Source organism: Camelus dromedarius, chromosome X (assembly GCF_036321535.1).
Source record: "Camelus dromedarius isolate mCamDro1 chromosome X, mCamDro1.pat, whole genome shotgun sequence".
NCBI lineage: Eukaryota > Metazoa > Chordata > Mammalia > Artiodactyla > Camelidae > Camelus > Camelus dromedarius.
In genome coordinates this window covers 53,310,667-53,324,543 of record NC_087472.1, presented here as the reverse complement: position 1 = coordinate 53,324,543, position 13,877 = coordinate 53,310,667, and the positions used below count along the sequence as shown (strand labels likewise).

Below are 13,877 nucleotides of genomic sequence, written 5' to 3'. Positions count from 1 at the left end.
GAGTTCCAAGGAGCTGTACAAAATGAAAGACTCATAGGCAGAAGGAAGCAGGAGCAAGGAAGTTATACTAGGCAAAAAAACAGATTGGTTATTGTTGGGTTACTTTCCTTTAGTTGGTTGCAGGGGTCTGTATGGCAGATTACCTAACCTGTGCTGATCAGGCGATTCCTGACAGGTTTGATTCCATTTCTGGGAGACCTGAAACCATAATAAGTTTAAGTGTTGGTTTGATGGTTTGGGGCTTAGGATAAGCATCTCCATTTTGGGCCTATTGTTTTGTTTTAACACCTTCATAGGCTATATCACTGTATCTATTATCTATCTATCTATCAATCAATCTTTTAGTTATTTTCATCTGCACTTGTATGATGTCTGTCTCCTTTACTTGGGTGAGTTCCGTAAATGCAGGAAATACGTATGGTTCATTTGTCACCATATACTCAGAGTCTTCTAGTATGGGCTCCAATGAAATGTGCAATGAATATCTGTGAAATAAAGAAATAAGTGAATAAATAGTAAATAAAAGTTAATTTGGAGTATGGATATAAATTATGAACATATGTAGTAGAGCTTTGAAATCAAGTCCATTTCTTTAAAACCATGGCCTTGATTTATTCAATACTTCATTTAACTAGATATGCTAGTTACTACAGAGATTCCATACAGACCATTTGGAATAAAATTTTGTCCCTCACCTGTATTTCACATCTTCAGATAACCAGAGTATAATTGTACAAAATACATAAAATTCTCTATATGAGGAAATGTCACTGAGTCAGGTTGGTTTGACATCTTTATTTTAGAAATATTAATTTTGATCTATTCCAGGTAGGCTGAATAGAATGTATTAAGGTAAGTGAAGATGGAGAGTAGTGTGGATGGGTTTAAAAAATGCAAATATGGAGTCAACCTTTTAAAAGACAGCTCATTAAGCAGACCTGCTCACACTGAGAAGCTTTTTGCCTGTGATAAACACTGTTAAAGGATGTAGTTCTATCCCATGAAAGCACTGTATGATAATTTTTCAAATGTCAGAATGAATTTAGTGGAATCACACAACGCAAATGTCATCTAAAAAAGCGTGAATTATAGAAAATTACTTATGAAAACCATGTGAATAGGATGATCCCCTGACTTTGGGCAATTCAGATACATTTACAAAAAATTGCATAGTTCCAAATTGGAACATTTTGATCATTTGAAAGTGCTGAAGAGCTGATGAAGAGCTAGGACACCCCTGAGTTTCTTTTAAGTTTCAACCTTAACATTAATGGACATTATTACCTACTTCTTCCTACATTTCTGAAATAACATGAAGATAGAAACTTTATGGGGATGCATTTTTCAAAGTGTTTTAAAAATGACTAAGAAGTGTGGAAGCTCATTTGAAAGCAGTAGATTTTGTTGTGTATTTAAAACCAGTTTTTTCCATATTCCACCCCATGTTTTTCACTTCAGTTGATACTTTCTTTCTTAAAATCCTTGTTCCCACATGTAAACTCTAGGGCAAATCTCAGCTTCTTCTCTTACTTTTTGTTCAACCATACTTTGGTTTAAGAAAACCAAAACAATATTTTAGACAATTTCCAACTCTCCATTTTCTTTCCCCCTTACTTTTACTGTCTTAGTCTTGGTCTTGCTTTCTCTTCTTTTTGTCTATAGAAGGTGAACAAATATCACTCACTCTTGCTATTAGTTCATTTAATGATATTTTTATGTATGCATGCATTCAAAGTGTATAAAACTGGTATTCCACTTACTATATTTTCACATTAGGGCACTAATATGTCAGGCTTCAAAAGGTAAAATCAGGTATTAAGTGAATTTAGACTATGCAGTCACTTAATATGTATAATTAAGGATTTAAGAATAAATATAAATGGGGATTCTCAAAGTGACATACAAAGGCAAATTTCTCTAATAGCAAATTATTTAATATGTATAATTCATCAGCCCTATCCTTCCTCTTGCTTTGAAATGAGAGAATTGCCTAAGAGAAAAGTCAGAGCCTGTGGACCAGATCTGGTAGAAATAGCAACCATTTGGTAGATAAGAGCCATTCACACAACTTTTTTCCCCTCTTCTTTATTCTTAAAAGGATAAGTGTAATCCTTTGCAACTATGATCTAAAAGCCAGCTTTAATTAGACCACACAATTGCATGACACTGTGCAAAGTGCTTTCACATCTATTATTTCACTTTATTATTCATATTACTTACATTAATATTGTTGATGTAGTCAACAAACATTTATTGAGCAACTACTATATGCCAGGTAGCATTTAGAGTGCTTGAAATATAGTGGTAAACAGAGTAAAGTCTGATTTTTGGCTTCTCTAAATTTATTTACCTAATCAGTATAATTATTTTTAAAGGTTAAATGTAAGACTTTGGACACATTTGACTTCATTTTATTTAATTATTACTAGCAGTACTGGCAATATGTTTATTTTTATATAAGATCAGGTAATGGTGTAATCACAGAAAAAAAATAGTAGAGATATATTTCAGCACAAAAATCTGAAAAGACAATTTAAATTGCTAACCTCTCCCACCCCAGAGAACACTAAATACAATAAGAGCTATGCATATATTAAGATGTTTTATTTTAATCATTTTGACCTCTATTTTAGGAACATTTTTGGAATTTTGAGTGTAATCACTCATTCTTTTTTTTTCTCTTTAATTGAAGTATACTTGATTTACAATGTTGTGTTATAGATTATTATACTAAGTGATCTCTCATTCCTGAATTGGTGTTATGATATATTGCTATTTAAAACTTACTTGTATTGACATTAGGAACTATCTTGTTTCTTAGTTTTATCTTCAAAATGAGAGGTTTCTTAATGGGGTCACTATTGGATTTTGGGGCATAACACTTCTTTATTCTTTGATATCCCTGATCCCTGCTCATTAATTGCCAATAGGAAGTGCTGGTCATTTTGACAATCAAAAATTGCTGCCCCCTCCATATTTTCAGAATAATTGAGAACTACTTGATCATCTCAGATTCTATTCAGCCCTAAAATGCCTATAATCTAAGAAAAGAGAACTCTGCAAAGGGCAACTTGGCTTATAGTAGTCATCCATGGAAACTCCTTCAAGTTCCCAACATAACTACATCTGCTCCTATCCTCCTCTTTCTTCTTATAACAAAGCTGGGTCCTCCTATCTCAAGCTATGCTCTGTAATCTATTTCTTTCTTGTCTTGCCTTATCAATCATATGTTTTCTGTCATATATATTCATACTCTTCTTCTCAACTACATCCTTCTCATGAGCTTTAAACAGGCTCAAGTCACTCCTATTTAAAATACAATACAACTGCACTAAAGTAATGCTGTCTCTTGAACTCATAAAACTTTGTTGCTCCCGTCTCTTTTATTAAGGTTATTAATGGGCATTTTCCATCCTCATTTCACTTGAGCTTTCACCAGGATTCCACATGAGTCAAACTCCCACTGTCTTGAAATCTCTTTTTTTTTTTTTTTTTGTGACAACCCACTTTCTGATTTTCCTCTTACCTCTCTGGTTTCCCTTTCTCTCTTTTGCAAGCTTATTCTCATTGTTACATCACTAAATATCAGAGTTCTTCAAAGATTCCTGTAGACTTTTTCATCTTCTCACCCTTTACTCTTTCTTTAATGATTTCATCCATACCCACATATGGCTTCATTTACTGACTATACACATATGACTTACGAATTTATATCTCCAGTCAAAATATCTCCTCTGAGTTCTAGAACATATTGTTTTCTTGACATCCTTCCTTGGTTATCTCCCAGGGATCTTCAATTTTGTATGTTTAAAATTTAATTTTTGATTTTCCCTGCCAATCTGATTCCTATGTTTAGTTTTCCTCATTAAGATTAGTTTTACCGTCCTCTACCCCTTTGGAATCTTAGTGTTATCATTTATGTCCCACTCTCTGTCATACTGCCTTACTAAGTTCACTTCTCTATATCTGCCCTACCATCATCTTTGTCTAAGCTATCACCATCTCTTACATGGAGTAGTAAAATGGTCTCCTAAACTTCTCCTGCTATCCATTATAGCTCATTTTCAACAGTTGTTGTTTTTTTTTTCACACTGCAGCTAGAGTTATCTTTTTAAAGCATAAATCTGGTCAAGCCATTTCAATTTTGAAGTAGTCTTAGAAAAAAGTTTTTTAAAGATGGTTAAAACAGCCTGAAAAGCTTTGTGTCTAATCCTGGCCTATCTCTCCAGTCTTAACAATAGTAGGATCTCCATTGCACTCTACAACCCAGCCACAGTTTTCAGTTTCTCTAATATGTCATATCATAGGGGCCTTATCAGTGCGGTTCCCTCAGCCAGGAATGGTTCTTTTCCCTTCATGTACATTATGCCTGCTCATCCTTTACATTTTATCTTAGAAAAAACTTTTCTTATAGTTCAATTTAAAATGTGTTACTCTGTTATAAACCAGCTTCATTTTCTTCAGAACACTTATCTCAGGTTGTAACTGTTTATTCATTAATGCAATTATTTAGCTAATTGCTCTCTCCTTGAGACACACGACACTGTAAGCTCCATAAGGCTATGGGCCCTTCCAACTTTACCTCCCCATTGTAACTCCAGTGCCTAATACACAATATATGTTCAATAAATATAGTGGCACCACTTAATGGATGGTTATTAATATAGAATGTTTGCTTCTTTTATTATTCCTCTTAAGGAAAATTTAAGGTAACATGCCAAGAGGACAGTAATCCCATATTTAATGTATGATGGGTAATAAAGACAAAAGGATATACCTGAGATATTTGGCAATAATTGAAATGAAAATCTCTTGAAGCACTTTGGCTCTGTTATTTGACTACTTCTTCCTGTTTTTGAAATATAATGGTAAATACTTTTATTAACTGACCCAGATTTTTGTAAACAATATGTATTCTCCTTTGATTTTTGTAAGAGAAAATCACAGCACTTCTCTCTGGTGTTAGCCCAGTGATCCCTCTGAATTTTAAAATAATGTTCTAAGTTCCTATCACAACCAGATTAAGACACATGTGCATGTGCGCACATACATAGACACACATTCAGACACACAGACACACACACACACCAGGGAAATCTTCAAGAACTTATTTCATATGAAGGGAATTCGACTTTTTGTTTTTCATTTTGTAGGGGATGACCATTCGTCCTCTTGTTGACTTATTAGATGTGACAAGAAGAAGAGAAACCCCACCAACTGTGAGTGAACAAATTCTCATTCGGGTAAGATGTCTATATTATCATCTAGGTTATTTTGTTGACTGGAACTGACCCTTGTCCGTTAGGTCGCTACATGCTAGGTCTTCTTGTATTTGAATTTCTCTAGTAAAAGGGGACATGATTTTCTGAATTCTGAAAAGGTATTTGTTATATTGTGACCATCTGTAATTTGAAAATCAATAAATCATTTCTTCTGTTAAGAATAAGAAAAATGAAAGTCTGTATTCTAACATTTGCTCTGTTGCTACCCAGCTTCCAACATTATCTTAGGAGAGACTTTTAACTTTTTTGTGGCCTTGGTTTACTAATCTATAAATTTTAATGGCTGTTTACATGATTTTTAAGGACCTATCCAGGTAGAATAATTATGAATTATGAGCTTTTTTTTCCAAATTATGACTATCATAAGTGTTTTTGGTTAGTTTAACATATTTATTATTGATAGTAGACTAAATTATCCAGTAACTTAGTTAATTTTGTATTTGGCATTATAAAGTAATTGCTTATAAGCTGACTTGTGTAATCCTTATGTAATCAGAAATTTTTTTTCTTGGAGTATTTTAGACTTTGACAGAGTTTTTTATACCATTGAGGACTGAGACAGTTAAAGATTTCAAATCAAATTGCAAAATGTACTCTTTGAAGTAGAGTTTCAAAATCACCCAGAGTTTATATATATAAGAAAATATATAACTACTACATTAGAAGTAAGGACAGCATCAGAGAAATTTAAAGATGTGAACTCTGTATCACTTGGTTTTATATATAAAAATGGAATTTGAATTGTGCTTACCCGGGTGGGCTTTTATAAAATATAACAATAGAAATACTGAAATATAGAGAATGTTAAGAACAATTTCAAGATATCCTTAGATTCATCAATATGGAAAATATCTGAGAATTTTAATCAAAGGGAAGAAGAACATTCAGTATCTATCTTGCTTCTAACTTCAAAGTGGCACATTCCATAATTTTCTGGGATACATTGTCAGCATATATAATGGCTTTCTTCATGTAAAATGCTTAAGTTTTCTTAATAACTATGAGTCTAAAATATGTAAAGATAAGCATGACAAATTTGACTTTTCATTCTTTTCTTTTTGATTGCTCAAGTTGTTAAAAAAATGGGATTTTTATTGTAATTGAATGACATTTTTAGGTTACATTTGGAGAAAATCATATTTTTACTGTCTTATTCCTATAATATGAATGACTTTTAATGATTGTATACTATATGTTACATTGATAAGAAGTAATTTATTTAACCAATTTATAAGAACAAATCAAACTTTATTTTCTTTTTCCAGCTTTCTATTTTAAAAATGTCAAGCATACAAATTTCAAAGATAGTACAATGAATATGTATATACCCTTTACCTGGATTCATTGTTATGTTTTCCACTTTAGCTTAACAGTCTCTGTTTATATATGTACATACTATTATTGTCATTTGCTGAATCATTTAAGATTAAGCTGCGGACATCCTGACTTTTTAATGCTAAATACTTCAGCATATATTAATATTTCCTAAGAAAAAAGACATTATAGTACATAATAACAAGTATTTATCAAAGTCAGCAAGTTTAAAATTGATACAATAGTGTTATCTAATATAATTCCATATTCAAAATTTTGCCAAATGGCCCAAAGATACTTTTATAAAATTTTTCTCCTGATCTAGGCTCATACATTGCATTTAGTTGTCGTATGTATTTATTGATCTTTAATCTAAAACTGTTTTATAACTTTTTGTTGTCTTTCATAATACTGGCATTTTTGAAAAGTGCATGATGTTATTTTGTAAAATATCACTCAGTTGGGTTTATTATTTTCTAATAAATATATTCAGGTTATTTTTGTGATGTTATGTCAAATCAAACTTTTAATCTTAGTATTTAAAATCCTTTGTCAACAACCTTCTCTTCCTCACCCTTGACCCATGTCTAGCAGACCTTCTTCTTTTTCATAAATCTTTTATAAAGTTCCTTATTTTCTCACATAGTTTTCGTTATTTTTGTTTTGTTTTCTTTTCATATATATATGTATATATATATTTATTGAAGTATAGTCAGTTTACAGTGTCAATTTTTGGTGTACAGCACAATGCTTTAGTCATACATGAGCATACATATATTCATTTTCATATTCTTTTTCACTATAAGTTATTACAAGATATCAAATTAGTTCCCTGAACTATACAGCATGAACTTGTAATTTATCTTTTCCATATATATCAGTTAGTATCTGCAAATCTCTAACTCCCAGTTTATCCCCTCCCACCCCCCTCCAGTAACCACAAGTGTCTTCTCTATGTCTGAGAGTCTGCTTCTGTTTTGCAAATAAGTTTGTTTGCTTTTGTTTTTAAGATTCCACATGTAAATGATGTCAAATAGTATTTTTCTTTCCCTTTCTGGCTTACTTCACTTAGAATGACAATCTCCAGGTCCATCCATGTTGCTGCAAATGGCATGATTTTATTCTTTTTTATAGCTGAATAGTATTCCATTGTATAAATATACCACCACTTCTTTATACAATCATCTGTCGATGGACATTTAGGTTGTTTCCATGTCTTGGCTATTGTAAATAGTGTTGCTATGAACCTTGGGGTGCATGTGTATTTTTGAATTAAGGTTCTCTCCACATATATGTCCAGAAGTGGGATTGCCGGATGATATGGTAAGTCTATTTTTAGTTTTTTGAGGGATCTCCATACTGTTTCCATAATAGCTGCACCAAATTGCATTCCCACCAACAGTGTAAGAGGTTTTCCTTTTCTGTACACCCTCTCCAGCATTTATCATTTGTGGACTTCTGAATGATGGCCATTCTGACTGCTGTGAGGTGATACCTCTTTATAGCTTTGATTTATATTTCTCTGATAATTAGCAATATTGAACAATTTTTCATGTGCCTATTGGCCATTTGTATGTATTCATTGGACAATTGCTTGTTTAGGTCTTCTGCCCATTTTTGGATTGGGTTGTTCGTGTTTTTATTTTGTTATTAAGTTGTATGAGCTGTGTATATATTATGGAAATTAAACCTTTGTCAAGCACAAATTTCAAGAATATTTTTTCCCATTCCGTAGGTTGTCTATGTGTTTTAGTTATGGTAATATCTTTGTCTGGTTTTGGTATCATGGTGACGTTAGCTTCATAGAATGAGTTTGGAAATACTCCTTCCTTTTCAATCTTCTGGAAGAGTTTGTGAAGGGCAGGCATGAGTTCTTCTTTGTATGTTTGGTAGCATTCCCCAGCGAAGCCATCTGATCCTGGACATTTTTTTGTAGGAAGATTTTTTTTATTGCTAATTTAATTGCATTTCTAGTGATCGTTTTGTTCAAGTGGTCAATTTCTTGTTGATTCAGTTTTGGTGGATGTATGTTTCTGGAAACTTGTCCATTTCTTCTAGGTTATCCATTTTGTTTCCTTGTAGTTATAGTTTTTCATACTATTCTCATATGATATTTTGTATTTCTGTGGTATTGATTATAATTTCTCCATTTTCTTTTCTTATTTTTTTGTGCTCCCTATTTTCTCTTTTTCATGAGCTTGACCAGAGGTTTGTCAAGTTTGTTTACTCTTTCAAAAAATACCAGCTCTTGGTTTGACTGACTATTTTCTATTTTTTAAAAAATCTCTATTGTGTTTATTTCCTCCCTGACCTTTATTATTTCCTTCCTTCTGCTGAATTTTGGAGTTTTTACTCTTCTTTTTATGATTCATTTAGCTGGTAGGTTAAATTGTTTATCTGAAATTGTTCTTCTTTTTTGTGGAAGGTCTGTATCACAATGAACTTCCCTCTTGGGCCTGTTTTTGCTGTATCCCGTAGATTCTTTGTGGTTGTATTTTTGCTGTCATTTTTCTCAAAGCATTTTTAAATTTTTCCCTTGATTTCATCATTGACCCATTGATTTTTTTGGTAGCATGTTGTTTACTCTCCATGCTGCCATTTTTTTCCTCCTTTGTTTATCTGTAGTTGATTTCTAGTTTCATGGCATTGTGGTCAGAAAAGATGCTTGGAATAATTTCTGTCTTCTTAAATTTGTTGCGGCTTCTTTTGTGCCCAAATACATGATCTATCCTAGCAAATGTTCCATGTGCACTTGAAAATAATGTATATTCTATTTTGGGGGCATGTAGTGCTCTGAAAATATCAACCAAGTTTTATTGTTCTATTATATCACTTAATTTATTTGTTGCCTTACTAATTTTCTGTCAGGAAGATCTGTCCAGTGATGTTAATGGGGTGATAAAGTCTCCTACTATGACTCTATTCCCATCAGTTTCTCCCTTTCTATCCATTACTATTTGCTTTATGTATTTAGGTGCTCCTATATTGGGTGCATATATGTTAATGAGTGTAATATCCTCATCTTGTATTGCTCCGTTAATGTCCTTCTTTATCTTTCTTTATGGCCTCTGTTTTAAAGTCTACTTTGTGTGTAATCAGTATTGCTACTCCTGGTTTCTTGCTGTTTCATTTGCATGGAATTACTTTTTCCATCCTCTCACTCTAAATCTCTGTATGTACTTCTCCCTATCGTGAGTCTCTTGTATGCAGCATATTGTAGTTATTATTTTCTTATCCAATCTGCCACTCTATGTCTTTTGATTGCAGCACTTAGTCCATTGACATTTACAGTAATTATTGAGAAATGTGTGTTTATTGCCATTTTGAGCTTAGTTTTGCAGTTGACTTGATACTTCCTCTTTGTTCCTTTCTTTTTATTTTTGTGGTTTGATAATTTTCCTTTGTATCATTTTGGTTTGTTTTTAGTTTTTGTGATTCTATTGCAAGCTTTTGTCTTGTGGTTTTCCTATTTTGTACATATATTAACCCATTACTATATCTGCTTGTTTTAAACAGATAGTAATATAAACTCAAACCCATCCTACTGAGAACAAAAACAACAACAAAAATGAAAAACTATATTTTCTTGCTCCCCTCTCCCACCCTTAATGATTTATATGTTCCCTTTTACAATTTCATGTTTATTCTGTTGTAATTCATGGTAGTTATCACCTTTCCAAGAATGATTTCTCTTTCTGTGCATACTGCTTGTTTTCTATTTAGAGTAGACCTTTCAATATTTTTTCTTTTAGCATAGGTTTACTGTTGCTAAATTCTTTTAGTTTTTGCTTGTCTGTGAAGTTCTTTATCTCTCCTTCTATTCTAAAGTTTAGCCTTGCTGGATAAAGTATCCTAGGTTGCATTTTTTTTTTTCATTCAGGACTTTGAATATATCTTGCCACTCCCTTCTGGCCTGTAGTGTTTGTGTCAAGAAATCAGCTGAAAACCTTACGAGGGTTCCCTTGTAACTAACTCTTAGTCTTTCTCTTGCTGCCTTTAGAATCATTTCTGTATCCTGAACCCTGGCCATTCTGATTATCATATGTCTTGGTGTGGGTCTGTTTGTGTTCTTCCTCTTTGGGCCCCTCTGTGGATCCTGTACTTGGATATCTGATTCCTTCTTTAGTTTTGGGAAGTTTTCAGTCATGATTTGTTCAAATACCTTTTCAATCCTCTTTTCTCTTTCTTCTCTTTCTAGTACTGTTATTATGCATAGGTTGGCATGCTTTATATTATCCCATAGGTCTCTTATATTGTTTTAATTAGTTTTTATTTGTTTTCCTTTGAGCTGTTCTTATTGGGTGATTTCTGTTGTCCTGTTTTCTAAGTCACTTATTAATTTCTCTGCATTATCTAGCTTACTTTTTACAGCCTTTGCCTCAGCTCTCATCTCAGCAAATGATTTTGCCAATTTTAATTGGCTCCTTATTACAGTTTCAGTTTCCTTTTTGGCATATTCTCTGCCTCTATTCAAAACCTCTTTTAGTTCCTTCAGTATTTTGATCATTGCTCTTTTGGAAATCATGATCTAGTAGACTATCAAGGTCTATTTCATTGATCATTCTTTCAGGGGACTTCTCTCGTCCTTTTAATTGGTAATGGTCCCTCTGCTTCTTCATTTTACTTATATATCTCTGCTACTATGGATTATGGAGTATCAGTTATTTACTGTGGTCCTGAAGGGGTTTATTTGTTTGTTTATTTATCTATAGTGGGTGCAGAAATAAAGCTGAAAAATAAAGAAATTTAAAAGAAGAAAAAATGTTTGATAACAGAGTATAATCAACAACAGAAGAACAAAATGTAGAGAAATAAAACGAGTTAAGAAAAATTAAAAAAAACTGAAGCAAATGTTTGAAAACATAGTATAATCAATAACAGAAGCACAAACCAAAGATAAATAAAGATCAAATTGAGAGAAATAATACCATGCTGTTTTGATTAATATACAGATTACTGTAGTATTTCTGAAGTCTAGGATGCTTATTCCTCCATCGTTCTTCTTTTTCTTCAATATTGCTTGGGCAATTCTGGGTCTTTTGTGATTCCATGTAAATTTTAGGATTATTTGTTTTAGTTCTGTGTAAAATATCCTGCATAATTTGCTAGGGATCACATTAAGTCCATAGATTGCTTTGAGTAGTATGGCCATTTTAACAACATTAATTCTTCAAATGCAAGATCATGGGATATATTTCCATTTTTTTAAGTCATCTTTAATTTCCTTAGTTAACGTTTTGTAGTTCTCCACATGTAAATCTTTCACTACCTTTGGCAAATTTATTCCTAAATATTTTATTTTTTGGATGCAATTCTAAAAAGGATTGTTTCTTTACTTTCCTTTTTTGAAATTTCATTGTTAGTGTAAAGAAATGCCACTGATTTCTGTATGCTATTCTTGTATCCTGCTAACTTGCCAAATTCTTTTATCAGCTGTAGCAGTTTTTGTGTATAACCTTTAGGGTTTTCTATATATAGTATCATGTCTTCCACAAATAATTAGAGTTTTACCTCTTCTCTGCCAGTTTGGATCCCTTTATTTATTTTTCGTGTCTAATTGCTATGGCTAGGACTTCCAATATATATTGAATAGAAGTTCTGAGAGTGGGCATCTTTATCTCATTCCAGATTTTAGCTGGAAGGCTTTCAGCTTTTCTCTGTTGAGTACTATACTGGTTGTAAGTTTGTCATAAATAGCTTTTATTATGTTGAAATATGTTCCCCCTATACCCACTTTGGTTAGAGTTTTTAACATAAATGGATGTTGAATTCTGTCAAATGGTTTTTCTGCACCTACTGATATGATCATGTGAATTTTGTTTTTTTCTCTTGGTGATGTGGTGTATCACACTGATTTGCACATGTTGAACTATCCTTGTATCCCTGGGAAAATCCAACTTGATCATAGTGTATGATCTTTTTTATGTGTTGTTGGATCTGTTTGCTAATATTTTGTTGAGGATTTTTGCATCTATATTAATCAATGATATTGGCCTATGGCTTTCTTTTTTGGTAGTGTCTTTGTCTGGCTTTGATATCAGGGTAATCATGGCTTCATAGAGTGAGTTTGGGAGTATTCCCTCCTCTTCAACCCTCTGGAAGAGTTTGAAAAGGATTGTATGAGTTCTTCTTGGTATGATTGAGAGAATTCCCCAGTGAAGGCATCTGGTCCTGGACTTTTGTTGCAGGGAGGTTTTTTTTATTATTGATTCCATTTCACTTCTAGTGATTGGTCTTTTCAAATGATCTATTTCTTCTTGATTCAGTTTTGGTAGACTGTATGTTTCTAGAAACTTGTCCATTTCTTCAAAGTTGTCCAATTTTTTTCCATATAGTTGTTCATAGTATTCTTTTATGATTTTCTGTATTTTTGTGGTGTTGGTTGTAATCGCTCCATTTCATTTCTTATTTTGTTTTGCTTTGTCCTCTCTCTTTTCTTCTAGTTGAGCCTAGTCAGGGGTTTGTCTTTTTTTTTTTTTTTTAATCATTCAAAAAACCACTTCCTGGTTTTGTTGATTTTGTATGTTTATTTTTAAATCTCTAATTTATTTATTTCATCCCTGATCTTTGTTATTTCTTTCCTTCTACTGACTTTAGTTTTTATTTTTCTTTTTCTAATTATTTTAGGTGGTAGATGAGATTGTTTATTTCAGATTGTTCTTGTTTTTTGAAGAAGGCTTCTATTGCTATGAACTTCCCTCTTAGGACTGCTTTTGCTGCATCCCATAGATTTTGTTTGGCTGTGTTTTCATTATCATTTGTCTCAAGGTATTTTTTAAATTTCTTCTTTGATTTCATCATTGACCCATTGGTTTTTTTAGTAGAATGTTCTTAAGTATCCATGCTCTTTTATTTTCTCATTTATTTTTCTGTTGTTGATTTCTAGTTTCATGTCATTATGGTCAGAGAAGATGGTTGAAATTATTTCTGTCCACTTAAATTTGTTGAGGCTTCTTTTGTTCCCACATATGTGGTCTTTCCTAGAGAATGTTACATAAGCACTTAAAAAAATATGTATTCTATGTTTTGGGGATATAATGTCCTAAAAATATCAAGCACATCCAACTGTTCTGTTGTGTCATTTGGTTTCTCCATTGCCTTATTGATTTTTTGTCAAAAGACCTGTCCAATGATGTTATGAGGTTGTAAAAGTCTGCTAGTATTATTGCCTTCCCATCAGTTTCTTCCTCTATGTCTGTTAGTATTTGTTTTATGTATTTAGGTGCTCCTATATTAGGTGCATATATGTTAATGAGTATAATGTCCTCATCTTGTAATGCC

At 32.5% G+C, this 13,877-nt stretch overlaps 1 protein-coding gene across 1 annotated transcript in view; it reads left to right on the top strand.

The window, feature by feature from the left end:
* Positions 1-13,877, top strand: part of LOC105093958 (sodium/hydrogen exchanger 2) — a 58,352-nt gene that overhangs the window by 37,686 nt on the left and 6,789 nt on the right. The window contains exon 6 of the mRNA XM_010985885.1: positions 5,154-5,243. Coding sequence (XP_010984187.1) covers positions 5,154-5,243 — 90 coding nt within the window. The remainder of the gene's footprint in view (positions 1-5,153; positions 5,244-13,877) is intronic.